At 45.2% G+C, this 25,803-nt stretch overlaps 1 protein-coding gene across 5 annotated transcripts in view; it reads right to left on the bottom strand.

The window, feature by feature from the left end:
• Positions 1-666: 666 nt before the first annotated feature.
• WNT5B (Wnt family member 5B) overlaps positions 667-25,803 on the bottom strand; it is a 150,725-nt gene continuing 125,588 nt past the window's right edge. For 2 of the 5 annotated variants that reach the window (XM_060190349.1, XM_060190353.1), the window contains exons 2-5: positions 23,031-23,176; positions 22,071-22,318; positions 12,927-13,219; positions 667-2,038 (exon numbers count right to left, since the gene is read on the bottom strand). In XM_060190349.1, the coding sequence (XP_060046332.1) occupies positions 1,580-2,038; positions 12,927-13,219; positions 22,071-22,318; positions 23,031-23,161 (1,131 nt within the window). In that variant the 5' untranslated portion in view covers positions 23,162-23,176 and the 3' untranslated portion in view covers positions 667-1,579. Of the gene's footprint in view, positions 2,039-12,926; positions 13,220-22,070; positions 22,319-23,030; positions 23,177-24,061; positions 24,540-25,803 lie in introns of those variants that run through there. The other 3 variants (XM_060190350.1, XM_060190351.1, XM_060190352.1) reach the window with 2 other exon arrangements.

Raw genomic sequence — 25,803 nt, 5'->3', positions numbered from 1 at the left:
CAAATTAAAAGGAGCTCATCAAAACAGAGTAACCTGGGGGAAGAGGGGTAAACTTCCCGCTGAGTAAGCTCTAGAAATGTAACATATAACATGATCACTCTACTTAATACCATGCTGTATGCCTTAAAGTTATGTGACCTGGAAGGTGGCCTAGTGAATAAAATGTGAACTATAAAGAGAGGTCCTGAGTTCAATCTCCAGCATCATATATGCTATAAGTTATCTTTCTTCTTTCTCACAAATATGCAAATTAAAAAAAAGAATACAACTGTAGCTTTTCTGTGACTCCTGGTTCACCTGCTGGCTGGTCATTCCTCTCTTGACCCCTGCTGAAGTTCAAAACCAGAGCTGCAACAAAGACTGCGGAGAGCCTTCTTGCTACCAACAACCCAGAGAACAAACCAGGGGAGAAATGTGGGGCTTCCACTTAAATCTCTGGATTCTTTTGTTTGTAGTAGTATGCACAGTTATCACTTGCTGAGTACTTTACTCTGTGCTAGCCCTTGGGAGAATGTACACATGCATCCCCTTAGTTAAGTCTCATAATGCTCCCTGCCCCTCTTTCAAGCTCTGGAAACTCAGTCCTGACCCTCTTCCCCATGAACACCAAGTCAGACAGAAGGAAAACTCATGAGAGATAACCCAGAGAAGGATACAGAGAGAACCTTCAGTGACAGGTATTTAATGTCAGAGAGAAACTATACATCTGGGGCAGAGATGAAGAGATGAGGCCAGGCCAGCTGGACCTGACCTAGCTACACATCCTATGAGCATGAAGCCTCCTGTGATGGAGGAAGTAACAGCAGCAGCATCGCAAGTTTCTTCTCCTTGTGTGGGAGTATACAGTGGAACATTCTCTCAGTCAGCTATCCGCCTGGCTCTCCAGCAGCTCAGGCACACACATTCAGTCAATGTCCTTCCTAAAACATCATACTCCTCTTTCTCTTTAGTGCAGGGAGCTGTGGAGGAGGGACAACTCCTGGAGTGGTGCAGGACCAGAGATGGCCTGGAGCCAACATTCTGTTAGAGGAAGGAGTCGTGTGTGTGTCAGGGAAGGGCAGAGCCGGCAGGATTGCGTATGAATCCAAGGAGAGGTTTGTCTGTGAAGAAGCACCACACTTTTCACTGTACAGATTGATAACCTAGTGACTCCCTGATGACATCAAGATTTTAGCTGAATTCCTGCCGCCTCCCATGAGGCCTCTTGGCCTAAAGGCTGGGGTCACTTACCAGCAGACTCCAGATGATGATCTTCTCCATCTAACCACGCCCTCTGTGCTTAAGGCCATGGCAGACAGTGAACATTCCCAAGTCCCCACATCCTGAACCTCCCTGCCAAAAGGAATAAAAAACAAACAAACAAACAAACAAAAGTCCCTTCTTCCTCCTCCCACAGGGAGCAGAGAACCAGCAAATCCTCAGAGATTTCCAGTGTCTCTTAAATAAGCTTCTCCTTTGCATCTTCTCCTCTGAATTAGTTAGTATTCATCCACCCATCTATACACATTTAAAATAGACTCATATAATCTGTATAGTATAGGCTTTGTGAGCAGGGTGGAGTGGGACAGGGTAGAGTGGGCTATTTGCAGACATACTGGTCCACAGTCTCGGTGCACTTCCTACACCTGACGAAGCAGCACCAGTGGAACCTGCAGTGGCAGCGCTCCACCTGCACACTCTTGAACTGGTCATAACCACGCCCACAGCACATGAGCTCACAGCCGTCCATGCCTGCTGATGTCTTGTTGCACAGGCGGCCCTGTGTGCCCAGGGAGCCAGTGGTCTCGTTGCGCAGGCAGTAGTCCGGGCTAGGATCCACATACACCAGATCCTCTGGGCTGGGCTGGGTGAAGCGGCTGTTGACCAGCTCTAGTCTGCCCTTGCGGGTGATGCGCATGGCTGCTGCACGGTCATACTTCTCCTTCAGCTGGTCACCCACCTTGCGGAACTCTGCCAGCTGCAGCCAACACGTCTTGAGACTGCAGGACCCTGAGACACCGTGGCACTTGCAGGCCACATCTGCCATCTTATACACAGCCTGGGGGGAGGAGGAAGAAGGAGTAAGGAGGAGCCTTCCGGCAAGAGGTGTATAAGGGGACTAGGGATGCCAGGGGCCAAGCACAAGAAAGGGCCAATGGCACCAAGCCCTAGGGGCAATATAAATAAATAAATAAATAATCAGTGGCCAAGAACAGAGAGAGAGAGAGAGAAGGAAGTGTACATGGAAAAGAGGAAGGGGGGAGGAAGGAAGGAAGGATAGAGCAAAGGCATGTGGGTAGGGGAAAGTAAAGTGGATTTTCCAATTTTCCAACGCACCTATTTCCAGTATCCCCAGCTGCTAAACTAAATGTAGCTAAAAGGAGCATCATCTGGAAAAAAGACTAGAGGGACAGTACATGTGCTACAACAATGATGGGACATGGGCAGAGGCACACCTCTGTTACTATGCACAAGGATCCAGGTTCAAGCCCCCAATCCCTACCTTCAGGGAAGAAGCTTCACAAGTGGTAAAGCAGTACTACAGGTGTCTCTCTGTCTTTCCCTCTCTTTCCCCCTTAATTTCTCTCTGTTCTATCAAATTGAATAAAATAAACAAGTAAAAAAAAATTTAAAACCTTAAAAAAGAAAAGAATGGCATTAGAGAGCCCTTGCACTTTCTATTTTATCCATTTCTTGTTACATGAAATGTGTTACAATGAAATTGACATTTTCTTTTTTTAAATTTCTTCCTTTATATTTATTTATTCCCTTTTGTAGCCCTTGTTGTTTTATTGTTGAAGTTATTATTGTTGTTACTGATGTCATCATTGTTGGAAGGACAGAGAGAAATGGAGAGAGGAGGGGAAGACAGAGAGGGGTAGAGAAAGACACCTGCAGACCTGCTTCACTGCCTGTGAAGCAACTCCTCTGCAGGTGGGGAACCGGGGGCTCAAACCGGGTCCTTGTACTTTGCACCACCTGCGCTTAATCTGCTGAGCTACTGCCTGACTCCCAGAAATTGACATTTTCAAGGCACAGTGGCTAGGGTGTTGGACTAAAAACTCCTGAGTTTGGCCACAGCATAGCATGTATAGGAGTGATGCTTTGGTCATAGTGTGCGCTCTCTCTCTCTTTCTCTACCTCCTTCCCTCCCTCATTAACAAATAAATACATCTATTAAAATTTGTTACTTTTATAATCAGAAAAAGGATATTTCTTTTTTTAATGTTTATTATCTTTATTTATTTATTGAATAGAGACAGAGAGAAATTTAGAGGAAAGGGAGTGAGAGGAGGAGAGAGACAGACACCTGCAGCACTACTTCACCACTTGTGAAGCTTTTCCCATGCAGGTGGGGGCCGGGGGCTTGAACCTGGGTCTTTGTGCACTGTGACATGTGCACCACTACCCAGCCCCAGAGAAAGGATATTTCTATCTTGATCAAAGTCTCAAAACCTAAAAACTAGCAAACTGTGATATGGAACATATCAGAAAAACACCAGTCAGAAAAAGGAATCCAGTTACATTACAAGTTTATAACAAAAACAGAGGCCTAGAGATATCTCCGTGTGTCAGAGCACCAGACTTTCAAGTTTGAGGCTCCAAAAATTCCAGGTTCAATCCCCAGCACCACTACAAACCATATCTGAGCAGTGCTCTGGTCATCCTCTGGAGGGAGAGAGCTGGGATATAGGTTGCATAGCAGAGTGCAAGTCTTACCATGTGCAAAGATCCAGGTTCAAGCCCAAGCCCCAATACCATATAGGAGCACCAAGGATGACACCAGGGGAAGTTACACAGATAGTGTGGTAGTGTGGTGTTCTAATCATTCTCTGCCTTTGTCTTCTCTCTCTCTCTCTCTCTCTCTCTCTCTCTCTCTATCTCCTCTCTCTCTCTCTCAATCTCTCTCTCTCTCTCTCTCACACACACACACACACCCATACACACACACACACACACACACACACACAGAATGGAAAAGTTGGCCCAAGAACAGTGGAATCACCATTTTGATTTCCTTGGGCAGATATCCTCACCAATGTGTTCCAGAACTCCACCTCTCCAGAGCCCTACCCCACTATGGAAAGATAGAAACAGGCTGGGGCATATGGATCCTTCTGCTAATGTCCATGTCCAGTGGAGAAGCAATTATAGAAGCCAGAACTCCTTTCTTCTCTATCCCCCCAACTTTTTTGGCCCATATTCTCAGAGAGGGAAAATATTAGGGAAGATGACCAGAGGACTCTAAAGCCCAATTTCACTGAGACCTGGAAAACACTAGACAAAGCCAGGCATTGTTTTGCTTAGCTAAGAGAGAAGAGGAAAAGGGAAAGACACTTGGAAGTAGTAACAGGTGTAGGGGTGACTTAGGAGGTAAAGGTGGGACCGTAAAAGTGAATAAAATGGGTAATAAAAATATAAATAGGTAGATAGACAGATGATATGGATATATAGTCAATCCATATCTGTGACCTTGGGAAAACTATTACAGTTTCCACTGGAGGTGATGGGGGTACAGAACACAATTATCTTATAATTTCATAAATCACCAAAAAAAATTTAAATAGTACAAAGAAACCCTTAAAATAGTGAAATCACGTATTTGAGACTCTACTGCCATAAAAAAAAAAATCCAGAAACATCTGGCATGGTCCTGGTTAAACCAAAGCTCTCTCTGGCCCTGCTGCATCCTGTAACTAGGCCCTTTTCTGTGTTACATCATTTTTTCCCCATTATCCCACAGTCATAAGGAGCCTCACTATAAAGTAATCACACTTAAGAAAGGAATGCTTTCTGCAATTCCAGCAGCCCAGTCACCCCCCCACCCCCGTCAGAGGATGAGAAATGGTATGTGAAGCAAGAGGGTGGAGGCTGCAATGGAGGAGGTGGGCAGCAGGCCCACCTGTGGGGGTGAGCTACTAAAAACACACCTATCCCGGAAGCTACTGACACGCAGCAATGCAGAAAGGTTCTTAACTGTGGCTATTCCAAGTCAAAATTTCAAAGCCAAAGGAGACCAGAAAGCTGCTTACAAAGTGTTTTACAATGAAACTGCACGGATGCATTGTGTCAAATCACCCTGGCAGCTGGCCCAGACGTGCAAATGGCAGAATAAAGCACAAGCCGGCTGTAGAACATTTTCTTATGTCACAGCTTTTGTCACCAACTGAGTCAGGATTCACTCATTAAGGGGTTCTCTCCAATTTCTGTTCAAGAGTCCTCAAATGGTGTCTTTATTTAGCACCACTCAGAGACTACTACAGGTGTAAGAAATAGATTAACCACCATCATCTCACATTACAACTGTTATCAAAACTGTTTTTTTTTTTTTTGCTAATGTGGAGTTATTTTCCACTAGTTTATGGAAGGGAAATGGAACTTCTGGAAAGGACAATAACCTGCTCAGGGCCACACAGAAGAGAGCCAGACTGACTCACATTTTGGCACTTCCATCTTGGGGCTTACGGGCTTAAAAATAACAAATAAAACGACTTAAGTTAGAGAAGAAAGGAAGGCTCCTCCTCCCAAGGTTAAAGGCACCAGCACTGGGTTGGTAGCTCTAGGTCCTCAGCAGAGAGGAAACCATTCCAGCAGGCACTTCAAAGGCCAGACCTGCAATTACCCTTCTGGCACAAACCCCCAAGTTTGACATTCCTCTGGAAATGGTACTTGAATTGGAGAGGGTTATCAGCATCTGGCCTGTTAGAAGGGGCAGGATAAACATCTCCACTAGGAGCAAAAGCACTCCTTGAGGATTTGGGGAAGGGAAGGCAAAGTGATAAGGATTCTCATAAAACAACTTTAGGAGGAAGAGTGTCCCTGGTCCCTCCTCCCTGATATCCATTTCATCCTCCCCCAGGAAGACAGACATCAGAGAGACAGCAGAACTTATCATCTTAAAATTATACTATTGGGGGCTGGGCAGTAGCGCAGTGGGTTAAGCACACATGGCGCAAAGCGCAAGGACCAGCATAAGGATCCCAGTTTGAGCCCCCAGCTCCCCACCTGCAGAGGGTTCGCTTCACAGGTGGTGAAGCAGGTCTGCAGGTGTCTATCTTTCTCTTCCTCTCTCTGTCTTCCCCTCCTCTTTCCATTTCTCTCTGTCCTATCCAACAACAACAATAGCTATAGCAATAACAACCACAACAAGGGCAACAAAATGGAAAAAATAGCCTCCAGGAGCAGTGGATTTGCAGTACTGGCACTGAGCCCCAGTGATAATTCTGGAGGCAAAAAAAAAAAAAAGGACTCTGGGGAAGGAGGGTAGGGAGAGGGCTCTGGGGGCTTGGGGTCCTGGTGCATGATGGTGGACAGTGATCTAGGTTAGAGGTGAGAGTGTTTTGTAGATACCTATCACAAGGAGATGAAATTGTACTCATGTGTCAGCAACTACTGTAAACCATTAAAAAAAAAAAAAAACCCAACCCCACCCCCATAAAGTGATTTAGAATAAAACAATCTCACTATTGATAATGTGTATGAGCTCTTCTTGGGGGGAGGGAAATCTTAATTTATTGGCCTTTTCTAATGTATTTACTAGGCCTCCTCATGCCCCAAAACCTAAGTCTCTTCCTAACTGCTATCTTATGGTATGACTGAGCATGGTAACTGACAGGAATGTCACAAGCTTTACTCAGCTTTTATCTAGAAAATGCTTCAAAGCCCTTTGTGACATAGCACTATCAGCCCACCACTCTAAATTCTAAAATGGATTGGCTAGAGATCTTTATGCCCAAGATTATCCTGCAGTAATGAAGTCAGATCCTGGATATTCTGCTTGAAAAGAAAAATCTCTGAAGCCCAGGTGGGACGGAAGAAGCTTGTCAGGTAAGTGTGGTGTCCCATATTTGTAGCATCAACATTTTGGTGCATGGAAATGTGAAGCTGGGAAGAAAATAAATAAAGCACATTCTAGAGTGCATTAAAAAATGATGAAGAAGAAAGGAAGAAAAAAGAAAAGAAAAAGAAAAATCTAGTTGTAAAAGTGCTAGTCTGGGGCCTTTTCAAGCTGTGTCTATGAAGCAGTATGCTAAGCGTGAAGAGGTGGGGGAGATGAGCATCTTTGGATCCAGAGGCTAGCTGAGGCCTGGTATTTGGAGTGAGGGGGGAAAAAGGGAGGGAGGGAGGGAGAGAGAGAGGGAGAGAGAGAGATAGAAGATACTTAAACTGGAGCAGACTGAGGCAGAGAGAAAGATAAAGGACTCTAGAAGGTGTGGAGACTAGAGGAAGAGGAGGCCCCAATCCAAGGAGACAGACAGATGAAGCTAGGGAAGGTGTGTAAGGAAACAAGGCAGATGGAAGGGAAGGCTGCAAGATAAGGGCTAGAGCAAATAAACTAACAATTAAGGGCAGTAAGATGCAAGTCACCCCAGCATCTGTCACAGTGCCTGGAGGATACAGCAGAGACAGGAGACAGGAAACAAATTGCCTTCTGTGAATCTGGCCTCTTAATAGGAGGCCATATGGGCACTTTCTGCAAAGAGAATTGTTGCAAGGGAGTTATGGGGGACTGTCCTATAGTCATTAAGATGAAGCTGAGTACACATACAGTGTCTCAAGAAGTGATGCAGAGAATATAAGGGACTGGAGGGGGTAGATTTTAAAGAATAGGTGGTAAGTGAATTTGGCTCTTAAAGGCAGGTCAAACTTGGGCATTCAGATGATAAAGTGGAAATCTTTTCTATTTTTGCATAGAGGAATGCCACTGACTTTTTTTTAAAGAATTTTTTAAAAAACTTATTTATTCCCTTTTGTTGCCCTTATTGTCTTATTGTTGTAGTTATTATCGTTGTTGTTATTGATGTTGTCATTGTTGAATAGGACAGAGAGAAATAGAGAGAGGAGGGGAAGACAGAGATGGGGAGAAAGATAGACAGGAGAAAGACACCTGCTTCACTACTTGTAACGCGACTCCCTTGCAGGTGGGGAGCCGGGGGCTCGAACCAGGATCCTTACACCAGTCCTTGCACTTAACCCTCTGCGCTACCACCTGACTCTAGCAACTGACTTTTGTATGTTACTTTTGTAGCCTGACACTTTACTGTATTGCCTAATGATTTCCAAAAGCTTCTTGCTGGATTCTTTAGGTTTTTCTATATACTATCATGTCATCTGCAAATAGGGAGAGTTTGACTTCTTCTCTTCCAATCTGTATCCCTTTAATTCCTTGCTCCTTCCTGCCTGGTTGCTATGGCAAGAACTTCCAACACTGTGTTGATTAGTAATGGTCATAGTGGGCAGCCCTGTCTAGTATCTGATCTGAGGGGAAATGCTGTCAGTTTTTCACCATTGAGCATGATGTTGGCTGTAGGTTTGCTATATATAGACTCCACTATCTTAGGGAATTTTCCATGTATTTCCATTTTTTTGTAGTGTTTTGATCATGAAGGGATGTTGCATTTTGTCAAAGGCTTTCTCTACATCTATTGATATAACCATGTGGATTTTGGTCTTGCTTTTATTGATGTGGTGGATCGTGTTAATTGATTTACATATATTAAACCAACCTTGCATCCCTGGGATAAACCCCACTTGGTAATGATGAACAATCTTTTTAATATACTGCTGTATCCTGTTAGGTAGTATGTTGTTCAATATTTTAGCATCTATGTTTATTAGAGATATTGACCTGTAGGGTTCTTTTTTGGTTGTGTCCCTGTCTGCTTTTGGTATCAGAGTGATATTGGCTTCATAGAAGCTGGAAATATTCCTGTGTCTTCAATCTTTTGGGAAGACTTTTAAAAGTAGAGGTATTAACTCTTCCTTGAAGGTTTTGTAGAATTCATTTGTAAAACGATCTGGTCCAGGACTTTTATTCTTGGGAAGGTTTTTGATAACTGATTCAATTTCATTAGCTGTGATAGGCCTATTCATATTATCTAGTTCCTCTCTATTTAATTTTGGAAGTTTGTAGGAATCTAGGAAATCATCCATTTCTTCCAGGTTCTCTAGCATGGTGGCATAAAGTTGTACATATGAAATATTTTCTATTTTTTTTTTTTGAAAAAGAAAATCATCTCTCATGGCTAGATAGTCCAACTAAGACTGGCAAAAATGGGCTGTTGGCCAGGAAGTCATGGGACAGTGAGACAGCTCACAGGAGCTCTCAGGATAGAAGGTGATGGAGACGGTTCTAGCTTCCACCCTGACTTATACCATAATAACAAAGATGGACCACACAGAATAGCACCATAAACACACACACACACACACACAGCTGTATCTGGCTAAATAAAACCAAACTCTGCATACAAGCCACTTCAGAAGAACACTGGGAAAATGACTCATTCTAATTTTGACTTGATGTCATATTGTGGGTGATGTCAAGTTTATTTTAAGTGTGCCATGTCTGACCCAGCCAACATCACACTATCCTGATTCATGAAAAAGAAAGTCCTTACCAATTCAACCTATTTGCTATACACTCTTGTGGTCTCTCTTTGTTGTAACAGGACCTTAACACACAAATCTCTGCTGCTGCTCCTGCACTGACCTTGTCAATCTGTTTATTTCAGCTGGGGGTGGGAGAGTGCAGAGAGAGCGGGAGAGCAAGCACAACACTTCTCTGCCCCCTATGTAGCTCCACAGATGCACCCAGGCTCTACCAGGTGAGCACCCTTCTAAGTGCTCTTATGAACACAGTTAACTCTTCAAGAAATTTACATAGAAATACATTTTTAGAGACAGGGTAGTGGTACACCTGGTTGAGTGCACGGTATGCTTAAGGACCCAGGTTCAAGCGCCCAGCCCCCACCTGCAAGGGAGAGGCTTCACAAATGCTGAAGTAGTACTCAGGTGTCTACATGTGTTTCTCTCTCGGTTTCCTCCTTCCCCTTCAATGTTTCTCTGTCTCTGCCCTAAAGTAAATCAATAAATATTTTTTTAAAAAGAAATATATCTGTAATCCTGTTATCCAGCATTCAATTTTTGATTCTATTTCTTTTTCTTCTATTTTTATCCAATAGGACAGAGAGAAATTTAGATAGGATGGGGAGATAGAGAAAGGTAGATTTCTGCAGATCTGCTTCACCACTTGTGAAGCATCCCCTGTGAAGGTTGGGTGTGGGGGCTCAAACACAGGTCCATGAGCATAGTGCTGTGTGCTTAACCAGCTGTGCCACTGCCTGCCTGCCTCTGATTCTATCCTGGAGACCACTGCTCTCTTCTAGATGGCCTCATCTGGCTGCAGTAGACTGACTCACCTGACCACACCTGCTGTGGACTCTGCCCTGGAGGGATGTTTGCTTCCTGGCTGCTCTGTGGTCCTTTGCCTGCAGCCTCCCACCACTCAGTGCTCAGACCTTAGCCCTCTCTCCAAGGAGGCATGGTGCATGGCCCAACTGCCCTCAGAAGTCCATGCTTCAGACAAGCAAAAGCCCTGCTTTCCTGAGGCAGAAGCAGACTATGCTGGGCCAGAAAAGGAAAGCCAATGCCTAGTGTCCAGAGTTGGGAGGGGAGGGAGCTTCATGGATAGACCTGGCAGAGAAGGTACACGCTCCCATCCTAGCACTCCATAAAGGGAACTCTCTGGTCAGGCACATGACCCTGGTTTGAGTCCAGCCTCCACCACAGTGAGGGAAGTTTTAGTGGTGTGGTGTCCTGATTCTTGTCTCTCTCTCTCTCTGTCACTGTCTTTTATCTGAAAAAGTTGGCTTGAAGCAGTGAGCCACCAGTGATGAAAGAGAGGAAGCAGGAAGAAAGAGAGAGAGAAGGAAGAGGAGGAGGAGAAGTTGTTCTCCACACATACAACAAACTAAGTTCACCTCCAAATATACATTTTGGCTTTTACTGAAATGAGGTAGTCACAAATTGAGGTAGTTTATGTGAAGTTGACTGAGTTGAACTTTCAAAAGGTGGTGGTAGTCTTTCACATTCACATTTATGTTTAACTATAAACTCCTAGCTTCACTGTGTCTTTGGACTGGATTTCTGAAAACATATGATGCCAGCTCAAAACACTAATTTCTGTGTGTGATTTAAGAAACAATGCAAGGAAACAGACAGAGTGAAATGTGTAAGATCTTAGGAGGTGTGAGGTCACTAAGGAGGTAAGGGAAAGGTCAAGAAGCAGTCAGGGGTCCAGAGTCCTGTGATGAGGAAAGGATGCTTTGGTGGTAGATGAGGTATGCTAAAACAAATTTGGAAGAGATGTGTAACTGTGCTCCTGAGACAATCTTATAGAACAAGCCTTTGGTAATAATTAACTTAAAAGAAAAAGGTATTAATAATAATAAAAAAGCTAGAAGAAAAAAAATCCAACTCAGCTGTAGTTCTGCCTGAGACTTAGCAAACCATGACCCCCAGCTTAGGTCTAATGGCTGTTCCACTTGCCATGGGAGGCAACACACACAAGCCCTTGGGCTCCAATTCTGTAGTTCTGATAAGAAGACCTTTCTTAGTGGAACGAGAACCCTGTCCCACTAGGGAAAGAGAGAGGTAGGCTGGGAATATGGATCGACCTGTCAATGCCCATGTTCAGTGGGGAAGCAATTACAGAAGCCAGACCTTCCACCTTCTGCATCCCACAATTACTCTGGGTCCATACTCCCAGAGGGATAAAGAATAGAAAAGCTATCAGTGGAGGGTATGGGATAAGGAGTTCTGGTGGTGCGAACTGTTTTGAGTTGTACCCCTCTTATCCTATGACTTTGTCAGTGTTTCCTTTTTATAAATAAATAATAAAAAATAAAAATAAATGATAAATGAAGTTAAAAAAAAAAAAGAAGACCTTGCCTATGTCCTAGAGGGACAAATGTCCTGTGAAGAAATAAATAAGAAGTAAAAGGTTAAAAAGAGAGAGAGAGAGAAAGACAGAGAGAGAGAGAGAGAGAGAGAGAGAAGTAAAAGGTGTGGGAAGTAGCGCAGTGAATAAAGCATTAAACTCTCAAGGATGAGGTCCTGAGCTCATTCCCTGGCAGCACATGTACCAGAGTGATATCTGGTTCTTCCTCTCTCTCCTCCTATCCCTCTAATAAATAAATAAAATATTAAAAGAAGAAGGAGAAGAAGTAGTAGTAAAAGCAACTCTGCTACATCACTGGTATGAATACAAACTGTTTCACCCCCTTTGGAAAACAATATGGCAAGTTAAACAAATAAAAATGGAAATACTTTATGAGCCAGCAATAGCAATCTTGGGTATTTATCCAAAGGAGATAAAGACACTAATCTGAAGAAACACATGCATCCATGTATCTATAACTATATTATTCACAATGGCCAAAGAGTAGAAGCAGCCTAAATGCCCATCTATAGATGACTTGTCCAAGAAGTTACAGGATACATAGTCCATAGAATACTAATCTGCAATCAAAAAGATAATACTGTGTCCTTTGGGACAAAATAGATGGAACTGGATTTTTTTTTTTTTTTTTTGCTTAGTAAAATAAGTAAAGAAATGAAAGACAACTACTAGATGGTTTCACTCATATGAAATCTAAAGAGGTGAAACACAGAACTTGCAAACAAAAACAAAAAGAAGATGTAAACAGTCTCTAAGACTTTGTGAGAACTAAGTTGGTTATAATTGGGAAACTGAGGGCACAGAATTTTAGTAGTAGGTAATCTTATAACCCACTAGTATTCCCAAATAAAATGTTAAAAAAAAAAAGTCAATGACAATGGCATATGCCTCTGAGAAATGCAGCCTACTGAAATGTGTGTTTAGGTTGGCAATTGTGGTCAGCATAGGCCACTTGGTGGAGGCCAGGGCTCAGGGCTCAGCCAGGACCAACTTATGCTCCAGCCAGCCTCATGTGTGTGTGTGTGTGTGTGTGTGTGTGGTGTGTTTGTGTGTATGTCTGTGTGTGTGGCTGGTGTGTGTGTGTCCAGTTTACCCTATGGCTAACCTCATGTGTGTGTGTCCAGTTTACCCTCTGGCCAGCCTCGTGTGTGTGTGTGTGTGTGTGTGTGTGTGTGTGTGTCTGGTGTGTGTGTGTCCAGCTTACCCTCCGACCAGCCTCGTTGTTCTGCAGGTTCATGAGCACCCGACCCTGCTCCTCTGACCCCTTGGCAAAGTTCTTCTCCCTCTCGCGGGCATCCACGAACTCCTTGGCAAAGCGGTAACCATACTCCACGTTGTCGCCACAGCCTCCCCACAGCCAGTCCCGTGGCAAGTCCCGGGGACGAGCTGCCCGGCTGCAGCCACAGGTGGACAACTCACCCTCCCGGCAGGCCCGGCTGATGGCGTTCACCACCCCAGCTGCACTCACAGCATAAGTGAAAGCTGCCTCCCGGCTCCCTGTGGGAAAGGCAGAGAACAGGTTATTCAGGGTCTCCTCCTCCTCTTCCAGGTCACTCAGCACCCTTCCCTCCTCCAATCCCCCCACCACCACTCCAGGTCCCCCACCCCAGCCTTGCCTTCTTCCTCCTCTTCACTCAGGACTCCCCTCCCCCCCCATCCCTCTCATTCCAGGGCATCACCTCCTTCTCCTCCTGCTCCTCCTTCTCATCCAACCCTTGCCTACATGCATCCAAGCTATGGATGTCGAGGGAAACATTCATGAGAAAGAATAAAAGGAGAGGAGACTGGCCACTAAAGAATGTATGGGTTGTGGAGGCTGGATGGTGGTGAACCAGGTAGAACACACATTACCATAAGCAAGGGCCCAGGTTCAAGCCCCCTCTACCAACCTACATGGGTTGGGGGGAGGGGAGCTTCACAAGCAGTAAAGCAAATGTTGCAGGTATCTCTCTGTCTCTATCCCTGTCTATCTCCCCCAGCCCTCTCAATTTCTCTCTGTACCATCAGTAAAAAGAAAGAAAAATAAAAGGTTTAAAAAAAAAGAAGAAGAAGAAAAAGGTAAGTTTAAAAAATATGGCCACCAGAAGTAGATATGCTGTGCAGGTATCTAACCCCAGTGATGACCCTGGTGGGAATAAAGAAAAATGTTTGGGATGTGGTCCAAGAGGTGACACTGGCTAAAATGCTAGACTCTCAAGCACGAGGTCCTAAATTTAATCCCTAGCATTGCACATTGTACCAAAGTGATGCTCTGGTTCTGTCTCTTTTTCTCCTCCTATCTCTGTCATTAGTAAATACATGAAATCTTTACAAAAAAAAAAGTATGAACCATGTGGGACTAACAAAGACTGAGTAAGAAGTCAGACCAACACTAAGATGCTGTACTGAACAAGGGTTTATCTCTCACAAAGGCAATTTGTCCCCACTGTAGGAACTATTCCTGTGGCTCCTCCCCCATAGGTTTACCGCCTGCAGGTTGAACTCACTCTTCCTGAGGGGCCATTCCCCTCCCTCACTTTTTCTCTCTTATTTGATAGGACAAAGAGAAACTGAGAGAAGGGAGCTAGTGAGAGAGAAAGGCAGATTCCTGTTTCACTAATGATGAAGTTTCCCCCCTGAAGATGGGAAGCAAGAACTCAAATGTGGGCCCTAATAACATATGCACTCTACCTGGCGTGCTGCTGCCTGACCCCAGTCTCTGTCCTTTTCCCCCCCTGCCATTAGGCTAGACATTGGCAGAGACCAAAAGTAAAAAGTAAGCCAGAAATACAAAGTCTAGAAGTATCTATGCTGTTGTCCTCCCCTCTGACTTCCCACAGAGTCTACACTGTCTGCAACTCAGAAGCATCCAGGAATTACTCACAGAGCACTCAGTGCAGGCTCTCTGAATATCCTCATCATTTCCCCAGAAAACCCAAATTGTGTTCCCCTTTATGGTTGTCGTGAACCATTTAGAAGCTCCAAGGCTTACTCTACTTTAATAAACATGATTCTACTGGTGGGGGGGGGGGGTGGCACACTGAGTAGTGTTCTGGACTTGCAAGCATAAGGCCCACAGTCTGACTAGTTCAGGATATGCAGCTTTGGTCTTGCTCTCTACCTATCTACTTTGTGAATAAAAGCAAATAAATAAATAACATCTTATGTATTTAAAAAATGTTTCTCCAGCTCTCTCTCTCCTCTTTGCCTTTTTCCTATTTTGTCATCATTGGGTTTCACCATTCTGGGCTATTTCAGGTAGAAAGATGGAGACAACCAAATAACTTGGTTACAGCAATAATTATCTACTGCCTTCTTAAACCCTAAGACAGCAGGAACCTTCCCCTTTCAGGCCCGTAATTCTCCCAGCCCCTCTAGGGTGGGGCTCACTTTCCTGCATGCTTCTCTCAATTTATACCAACTGATACTACATCTGCTGATCCCAGCCCAATCAATGAAACCAGAACCACCTCGGCATATTTCACTTTGGACTGTGTCCAGAGACATCAAGAGTGGGATGTCAACCCTTCAGCTGCACTACTCTGGTCAGAACTTTCCTAGTTCATAGGACTCCTAAATTCCATCTCAGCTAGTGCACTTCCTAACAAAGTCTCAAAACCTTGATATAGACCAGGGCCCATGAGATAGTGCATACGTACCCACGTACCCATAAGTTTGGGGAAAATATATACCTTAAAACAAAAGTGTACAAAAGTTTGCAGTGAGTCAATAAATGTAGCAAGCAAGTAGAAAGACCTAAAAAGATACCATAAAGTACCTAATCAAATAGTTTCTACTTAGACCTAGATACCTTCCTCACCTACTTCCTATTACACTTCCTTCAATCACTCCAAAGCTAACTTTGTCAGACAAAGTAAGGACTACAAAAGCTGAATAAGGGCAAGAGACCGGCATACTTTAATGATTCTTTAGTCATAGACTTATTAGGTCCCCAGGCCACTCCATCACCTGGGGACCCAATAAGGGAGCCCCGGGGTTCCCACACAGAAATGATAGGCCTAGACCTCTAACAGATCCCTCTCTCCACTATCACTGGTCATCTCCATAATGGACCCCTTTGTGGGCTCCTATAGGTCCTTGCCCTCAATGTGGATCAACAATGGTAGAGAATGTCCCATCCTCTGAAAGGGGGTTGGATAACATACTCTACCTTCCATCTAAGGAAGATGGGTCTTGAAATTAGTTCAGTCTGGAATGTTCCTAGTTGTGACCACAGACCTACGGGGATGCAGAGGTTACATAAGTTCCTGTGCTGAATATGGGTCCCAGATCAAATTGATGGGGTTTATAGTTAACGATATTTATATACTTTCCCCATATCTGGAAGCTCCTCTCTTCCAGCTTTCTAGTCCTTTTTACAACTATGACACCATCTCCCCAGACAATAACCTAGGCCCACCTGCATATCAGATGTCAGGTTCAGGCAAAAACTATTAAAGTTATGGGTCCCTTGTAATATACCTAAAATAGACCTATTAGCTTTTTTCAAAACAGAGACCACAAATCTTCATCTGCCATATTCCAGCCTTTAGGTTCATGATTAGTCAACAATTTGTTCTGCTTTCTATCTTAACTCTTTTTCAGCCACCAGGTTCCAGATGCTACCATGATGCCAAACAGACTTCCCTGGGCAGAGGACTCCACCAATATGTCCTGGATCCCTGCCTCTCCAGACCCCTACACCCCACTAGGGAAAGAGAGACACAGGCTGGGAGTATGGATCAACCTACCAATGCCCATGTTCAGTGGGGAAGCAATTACAGAAGCCAGACCTTCCACCTTCTGCATCCCACAATGATCCTTGGTCCATACTCCCAGAAGGATAAAGAATAGGAAAGCCGTCAGGGGAGAGGAGGGGATACAGAATTCTGGTGGTGGGAACTGTGTGGAATTATAACCCTCTTATCCTATGGTCTTGTCAATATTTCCATTTTACAAAGAAAAATTATATATATCATATGCATGACAAAGCAAGCACACTATCCAAGGGACCTGTCTTGCCAGACCCCAAAATGGCTTCTAAAAAAATAATACTCAGCTACCAGGGAAATGAAAATGCCAAAGAGACACCACTTCATAACCACAAGGATGGCTAGAATAATAGTGGTAACTAATGATGAGTTGTTGAGGACATGGGATAGTCAGAGCCCTCATGCACTGCTGTTGGGTTCAGTCAGCAGGGCAGCTATTCTGGAAATGATCTGGCAGCTCCTCAGAAGGTTAAACTTAGCATTAACATTAGAGAGCATTAGGGTGGTCTCCCAGCTTGCCCAACTTCTTGCTTATCTAGGCATGAAGTTTGTAGCCAGACCACAGCACACAAGTCTGTCCTCACTCAGCTGGGGGTCAGCTTCCATTCAAATGAAGACTAGGTGCTACCCAAGAAAAGTCCATGCAGGAAGTCACACTTGGGATTCAGCCACCAGGACTGTTGTGAATCAGTGTTAAGCCCCCACTAGTGGCCCAGGGGTGTCAGGCTATAACAGCAAGCCCTCAGGAGGAAAGATGTCCAAGAGGTTCTGAGGGAGCAGTATCTGAGCACCCCCTCCCACCTCACCCTCCAGGGATACCAGCAAGAAGTCTTTCTAAAGACCCTTTTTTACATAGCATTACAGAGAGGAGGTGGCTGGGTTTCTACTCCACCTTCTCTAATGGCTCTAATCACCAGAAGGCTTTAATATAAATTAAGCTCCCACCTGCTAAGGCTTTAATATAAATTAAGCTCCCACCTGCTGTTTTAATGCTGTTTAGTCTTTTTTCTCTTTGACAAATATTTAACAGTATCTGAAAAAGACTAACATATCTTTTATTATGTTTTCTCTTTTCCAAGCTATCTCCCTCCCCCCTTTTTCTTCTTCTTTTTCTTCCTTTCATGTCAGGAAATGGAGCCATGTCTGAAATTATACACTCTGTCAAACACCCTTTCCCTAAATGACTGAACCACCACTCGCAGAACTCTTTTACAATATTAAGCCTGGGACTGGGGAGATAGTGCAATGGTTTTGTTAAAAGATGTTCATGCCTGAGGCTCCTAGGTCCTAGGTTTTTAATCCCCAGCAACACCATCAGCCAGAGCTGAGCAATAATCTGGTTTAAAAAAAGTTAAATAATAATCAATAAAAATTAAAGTAACACACCTGTAGCTGAGGTATACAGAGCAAACATTATATATTGCCACACTAGTTTGTGATCCCAATCTGCCCTTGCTGAATTGCTGAATTTGCTGTCATTCTAACTCTTCTGGCTGAAGGCATCACTGAGCACTGTGATGGATACCTCTAAGTGTGTGGAGAATTTGGGTCCCTTGAGAAACTGTCAGCCAACCAGATTTAGCTCAAGGAACCAGGAGATAGCTTACTATAGAGCACATCCCTACCATGAACAAGACACCAGGATTGAGCCCTGACACCAACAACATGGGAGCACCATGGCACCTGGGGAAGCCCCCCACACACAGATGGTGAAACAGTACTATGGTGTCTCTCCCTCCCTCCATCCTCCATCTCTCTCTCTCTTTTTTTTTAACCAACGCATTGCTCAGCTCTGGTTTATGGTGGTGTGGGGTATTGAATCTCTACACACACACACGCACACACACACACAACTTAAGAGTGGACAGGTGGCACACCTGGTTGTGTGCACCCATTACAGTGTATAAGGACTAGGGTTCAATCCCAAACTCCCCACCTTCTGGGGGAAAATTTCATGAGTGGTGAAGCAGATCTGTAAGGTGCCTCTCTCTCTCTCTTTCTCTCTCCCTATTATTATTTCTATTATTATTTGCCTCCAGGGTTATTGCTGGGGCTTGGTGCTGGTGCTGTGAATCCACTGCTCCTGGCAGATATGAAAAAATGGAATCCACCACTTCCAGTGGCCATTTTCTTTTCTTTTCTTGTTTACATTTTGTTTTATTTTTTTAATTTCTTTATTGGGGAAGTAATGTTTTACATTCAACAGTAAATATAATAGTTTGTACATGCATAACATTTCCCAGTTTTCCATATAACAATACAACCCTCACTAGGTCCTCTGTCATCCTTTTTAGACCAATCTACTGAGAACAGAACATTTGAAGGGCAAAGTTTCTCTCGCCTTCAACAGGCATATCCATTTTTTCTGAGTACTTAGACAATTCTAGTCCTAGTCTTCATGATTTCAGTCCACTGAGAACTGACATCACTGAGTTCAATCCCCATTCTCAAGTCTTTTTTGAGTGGAAGTGAACTGTACCACCAGCTTCCCTAATTTTCCAGTCTGGAGGTGATCAATCCTAGAACTTACTGACCTTTATAAAAGGTATGAGTTGATTCCCATAATATGTATATGTATATTATACTTACATTATATTATACTTATATTCTACTTCTCTGGAGAACTCTAATATACTAGGTGAATGATAAGGCACTCCTGGAGACATCTTGGCTCAGAAACATGCAAATAAAGTATGTGTAAGCTGGAGATTAGTGTCAAATGTGCATAGTCAATAATAATATAGCATTGTAAAAAAAAAAAAGAAAGAAAAAGAAAAAAGCTGAGAGAGGAGGGAGCAATTGCGAGAGACAAAAAAAATAGGCAGAAGCGTCCCCCCTGCAGATGGGGTGTGGGGCTCCCACCCAGATCCTTGTGTGAGTTGTTGTGCTTCTGACTTACTATGTGCGTTTAATGTTTAATGGAGTGCTCCACTGCCCAGACCCTCTATTTCTTCCTTCTCTATTTCTTCCCTATCAATTTCTCTCTGCTCCTACTCAAAAATAAATAAAATAAAATACAAAAAAAAAGTAGATAGGCTTCTGCCTAAGTAAAACAAATCAGAGTAAACATTCAAGCCATCTCAAAAGAGAGGGCTGATGAGACTAGACAGAAGAAACCAGAGCACCTTTACTGTAAAGTATGCCAGACCCTTTCCACTGCTGAACACCTATGAAAATGGATCTCATTAACGATTACGCTGAAATTGCTACTTGTCTTAGAAATATTTTTACTTAAATCACCTGGGAAGTCATTATGTAAGAATTCACTTTCCTATAATTAAAAAGAAGAGAGGCAATTTAAAAAGAGGGAAAGAGAGAGAGAGAGAGAGATGATAAGCCAACAGCTATGGAGTTACAAAACATCATGCCTCTGCTGCAGGTCCACAGCAGCCCCATCAGAAGTAGCCCCAGAGGGCTCCATGGTAGCACAGCGCGTTAAGTGCACATGGCCAGAAGCCCAAGGACTGGCTAAGATCCCAGTTCAAGACCCCCCACCCCACCTGCAGGGGGAGGTCGCTTCACAAGCGGTGAAGCAGGTCTGCAGATGTCTTTCTCCCTCTCTGTCTCCCCTTCTCTCTTGATTTCTCTCTGTCCTATCCAACAACAATGACAAGAACAATAATAACAACAACAATAAACAATAAGGGCAACAAAAAGGAAAAAATTGCCTCCAGGAACAGAGGATTCCTAGTGCAGGTCCAGAGCCCCAGGGATAACCCTGGAAGCAAAAAAAAAAAAAAAAGTAGCCCCAGCCCTCTGAGCTGCTCTGCTGCCCTCTGGTGGTAGGCTAAGGCAGCAGCTCCAAAAAGAACAGAACCATGGCAGACAGTTTTAAGGCTCCCCAGGGCCCAGGGGGGTGAGTGCAACAGTCTTCCCCCCACCCCCTTGGCATTAAGTCTGTAGGAAAACTACAAAATGGGTGGTGAGAAGTCAGACAGGAAGGGAATGTTTGTAACTGAAAAGCTGAGAGTGCAGGCTCTTCCTTCATATGCAAATTTATATTCTACAAACTATTTTTCTTACCACCACTTGTTAGAGGGTAATGGAAAAGAGAGGAGACATCAGAGCAGTGATGCTCCCATGCATTTGGCAAGGCAAGACTCCCACCTGCTATTCGGCAGCCCCCCGCCCCCCCCCCCGCAGTTTCTATTCCTGCCAAGCTCTTTTCTTGCCTAAAGTCAAGGTTCACTTTTCCCCCAATCTCCATACAACAACAACAACAACAAAGAGCATAACCAGAAAAGTTGTAAAGTGGTAGAGGTATAGCACAAGACTTAAGTTTGAGGAACAGAACTGCACAAGCCAGAGCAACACTCAGTTCCAACCCTCCCCCCCCATCCCCCAATCAAATCTGTAAACTCAACTTTAAAGGGATTGAGCAGCTGGGAAGACTGTAATGGTTGAGCACAGGTCTTGTAAACCTAAAATCCCAAGTTCAACTCCTAGTATCATCTGTTAGAATGTTAGGTTTTCTCTTTTTCATTAATAGACAAATAAATCTTTTTTTTTTTCTGCCACCATAGTTATTACTGGAACTTGGTGCCTGCACAATGAATCCTAAGTTCCCACTGGCCATTTTTTCCTTTTCTTCCTTCTGTTTTTTTTCCCTTCTTCTTCTATTTTTTACTGAACAAGACAGAGAGAAATTAAGAGGGGAGGAGACAGGAAGAGAGACACCTGCAGACTTACTCCCCTTGTAGGTAGAGAGATAAATAAATATTTTTAAAGATAAATACAAACTAAATGTATTTGAGAAGACTGGCTAAGCTGTTTAGTAAGATTGTCTCAAGGACCTAGGACCTTAAGCTGACAGTTCTTGAAGTTCAGTCTACTTGCCCAGATCCTGGCTTCCAAGCCTGAGACAAGAGAGGGAACGGACAGAAATCTACAAAGAAAGGAGAGACACAGTGGCCTGGGAAGGACTTGCAAGCAGCCATCCTAGAGCACCAACCTTGTTTTCTTGCAGGCTCAGTCTCAAGGCTTCAAGAACACTGGGGAACACTGCCTTTGTGATGGGAAAATGTGAGATAGGAGAACACAGAGTTCTAACACCTTCCTTTTATGGCCCTGGGGATAGGAGCCAGTAAAATAGGGCTGGATTTCTCAATTTCTTGCCAGAGAGGGAAGGATTGCATTTCAAAAGGACCTAAAACAATTAGACCCCAACTCACACTTCCATCTCAGCAGCAGGGTTGCCAAAGGCTTCCAGACCAGGACTCAGGAAGGAGTGGCCCTGGGGACCTTTCTGCTCAGGGCTGGCCCTACCCCCACCTTTACACACATCTCTGAAAGGAGAAAGGCCAGGATGCACTGGGTTGGGTAGGAACAGCTATTACTGATATGGCCCCAAAGTTTGTATCTTTTTCAGGGTCCCAATGGCCCCAGCAGAAAATCCTCTACACATTCAGAGCTACAGCTTTTACTTCTCTACCCAAGACTCTCAGAGGAGACCCTTGTGCTGGGACAAGGCAGAGTTTCACCACCCCTCCATACCCAAGAGGCCCACCCAGGCAGCACCATACTGGGGGGGGGGGGGGGGATTGGAAGCAGAGGCTGGTCACTCAAGGGAGTGCAGCTTTGTCTCTGTGACCTCTTACCTATTTGCATGACTCTCCCAAAGACAGATGTGTTGTCCACAGTGCTGCAGTTCCACCGCCTCTGCCGGAACTGGTACTGGCATTCCTTGATGCCCGTCTTGGCTCCTTCCCCAATGAAGGTCATGTGCTCCTGGTACAGCTGGCACAGCTTCCTCTGCCCAGGGGAGAGCCCGGGAAGCTGGCTGCAAACAGGCTGGGCACCTATGATGAACAGCTCAGGCCTCTGCATGGGGCTCATGGCTAAGGACCTGTAGTGGCAAGCAGGAAGGGGACAAAAGGTGGACACATATGTCTGACACACTTGCCTGATGAATTTGACACATTGAGCAAGTGCTTTCTGTGTACAAGACTAGAAGAGGCCTGGAAAGGAAGATTAATAAAGACAGTGCCTGTCCCCAAATGGTAAGGAGACAGGAAGACAGAGGACATATGAGACACTGTGTCACATGCCTGAGACAGACTTCAACTCCAGGGTCCATAGTGAGCCATGGCATTAGAGCTCTGGTGACTTCTCTATGGAGATACAGTGTGAAACAGGTCTTCAAGGAGTGGGGGCAGCTGGCAGAGATGGGCAAGAAGGTCTTCTTTATTTGAGACAGGAGACAGAGCCAACCAGCCCTCAGCAGAGAGCAAGGTTTATTTAAGGAGCAGAAGTGATTAATTCATTTTGACCCCAAGTGCAGGATCATGAAGGCAGAACAGCCCCTTCTGCCTTTCAACAGATTCCAATGTATAATGAATGCATTGCATTGTGGTCTAAACACTTCCATTTCCATAGCTCACTCACTCTTTTCCAGGTAAGGGGTGGTCCCTTTGCTCATCATCTGCCAGCTATAATATGGTATTATAAGAAGGCTAGAGAGAAAAAGTTGCCTGGTTTTCACGGGGACTCCTGCTGCACATCTTAAGTCAGGGGAGGGGGGCCCTCTCGGGGAAGATGGGGACCCTTCCAACACTCACCACCAGGAGCTGGCTTCAGCTGGCAGCTGGGCCCAGCTAGACAGCAGCAAGGCAGCCAGTAGCAGCAGACTGGGCATGATGGACCTCAGTCCTCCCTGGGGCCACAGGAAGGTCCCAGGGACTGTTAGCATCCAAAATGGGGCTCCCTGGAGAAAAGCAGAAGTGATGGGAGAATCAGCAAGGAAATGCAGCAGATAAGGAGGGACCCAAGGAAGACCATAGGGGGTGGGGGTGGGGGAGCAAAGGATGGACTCTGGTTGGATCTGGTCTGCTCCCATCTGGTGCTGCTTCCAACCTCCAGCTTCTGCTGCTTCTGAGGGGACCCTCCTAGGGAACTAATTGCAACAGCAGGCTGTTTTCAGAGCAGTCCTTGCAATGATGCTCAGCCATGTGAAGCACACCTGCACTTCTTCCAGAACATCCAAAGATTTTTTTTTTTTTGGGGGGGGGGTTAGATTCACTTACAGTCAAATATGAGTCATTCCTATCAATCCTAAACAAATTGTCCAAGTCCCAACCATTGTTTACCAGGAACAAGAATAGAGATAAGGTATAGAGGACATTTCACTCTCTCAAGGCAGCTTTCCCAAGGGAAAAACAAAAGTCAAGTGGGAAGTCACCAGCCCCTAAGGTTCTGGTAGTGAGTCCCACCTCTGATTTAAGGGGCAGCCAGAAGCATTTTCCTAGCAGCAGCCTCAGGCAGCAGGCTATGCAACTCTTGCAGCAAAGGTCTGTGCTGGGGCCCATCTTCCAGAAACAACCCATCCCATGGACTGAGAAGGCCCCATGTCTTTGCCTTGCCTAAGCCTTTCCTAGATTCCTTGAAATGCTAGCTGGAAATCATGCTTCTAGAGGCCAGAGCAGGCCTATAAAACACACCCCCTGACCATGCCCCACTGCCCTCACCCTCCACTGCCCCCAGGACATGACCTCACATGGCCCTTTCACATGGGCAATGAGCCTTCCCAGAATCCTGACACCCTCAGAACACAGGCTCCCACCCGGCTCTGCGCTGCCCCAGTCCAGCTCACCCTGCTCCCTCAGATCTGGGTCCTGGGCTCTCTGGGAGGGGCGGCAGGTGCTCTGGGGCATCAGCCCAGGAGGGAATTTGGTCTTGGAGCCACCAAGAGAGAGAGGTAGGTGGCCAGAGCAGGATACCGGGAGCTGGGTCACAGCCGGTCCCCTCCTTTTGGTTTTTCTCCTGGGGTTTTGCTCCTGGCTGGGGCAGGGGCTCCCACAGGCAGGTGTGTGGGGCCTCAGGAGCAGATGAAAGAAGATGCTGGCGGCCCCCTTTGTCATGCAGAGTGAGCTCGGAAATGGGCGGCCTCCTGGCCCAGGCACAGCTCTTCCACACCCAGCTGACCTCGCCCCTCATAAACCCGGCCCTCAGGGCAGGAGGCCTGTGAATACTGATTGGAACTGCAGAGATGGGGCTGAGATAGGGCTGGCACCAGGAGCTAATGGCTTTATGGAGGGGAGGGGACCAAGACCAGAATGGGGAGGACCAGAGAAAGGCTTCAAAGAGTTTCCTTGTCCAAACATCCTCCACTCCACCTACCAGTCCTTCAGGGGACTGCAGACTCTGCTTCCTGGGGTCCCCTTTCCCCACCTCACTTCAGGCAGCACCCACTCCCACCCCTGAGAGTACAGGCAAATAGCTTCACAGGCTGGCACTGCCAGACAACTGAGCTCCTTCTCCCATTCAGGACACTTTTATCCTCCTTGCTGACCCCTCACACAGAGGCTGTCACTCACATCACACCTTCCCCTCAGGCTCCTGTGACATCTTTCTGGCTCTGTAAGTCAACCCAGGCCACACTGGGGACCCATGTTTGTGAGCCAAGGACAGGAGTCAGTGCTGTTAAGGGAGCCAGTGGCACCCTGTGCTTCATCAAACTCTCAGCTCATGAAAAAACATTTATCTTACTGCTTCCTATGTGTGCAACCCAGGTTCGAGGTCTGGTTCTCATCATGTTGAAGGATACTGGTGCTGTGGCTTCCTTCTGTCTCTGTAATAAAAATGTTTTGGGACTAGGCGGTGGTTAGCACACACATTACAGTACGCAAGGACCCAGGTTCAAGCACTGGTCCCCACCTGTGGCAGGGACGGTGGGGGGAGCTTCACAATGGTAAAGCAGGGCTGCAGGTGTCTCTCTGTTCTTTCTCCCTCTCGATCTCCCCCTTCCCTCTCAATTTTTCTGTCTCTATCTGATAATAATTAAACAGGAAATGTTTTAAGGACTAAAGAAACAGCCCAGGTTCAATCCCCAGCACCACCATCTGCCAGAGTAGTACTCTAGTGTTTCTCCCTATGTTTCTCTGTATCTCTCATTAAATAAAATAAATAAAATATTTTAAATGTTTTAGAATCTTAAAACATAAGCAAATCAAGGGTGGGCTCTACTAGGGTAAGAATCACAAGCTAGGGAATATATACCCAGCAGTTTGCTTTGGTAAGAACTATAGATTTCTGGGTTAACTATAGATTTCTGGGTTAGCGCACTGGGTTAAGCACAGAGTGTGAAGCACAAGGACTAGTGTAAGGATTCCAGTTCGAGCCCCTGGCTTCCCACCTGCAGGGGAGTTGCTTCGCAAGTGGTGAAGCAGGTCTGCAAGTGTCTATCTTTCTCTCCCTCTCTGTCTTCCCCTCCTCTCTACATTTCTCTCTGTCCTATCCAACAATAGTAGCAGCAGCAGCAACAACAATGACAATAATAACAGCACCACCAACAGCAATGGAACAAAGATGGCCTCCAGGAGCAGTGGATTCTTA

This window comes from Erinaceus europaeus, chromosome 4, assembly GCF_950295315.1.
Source record: "Erinaceus europaeus chromosome 4, mEriEur2.1, whole genome shotgun sequence".
NCBI lineage: Eukaryota > Metazoa > Chordata > Mammalia > Eulipotyphla > Erinaceidae > Erinaceus > Erinaceus europaeus.
Note: the sequence above shows the minus strand (reverse complement) of the source record. Positions and strands in the feature narration are given on the sequence as shown.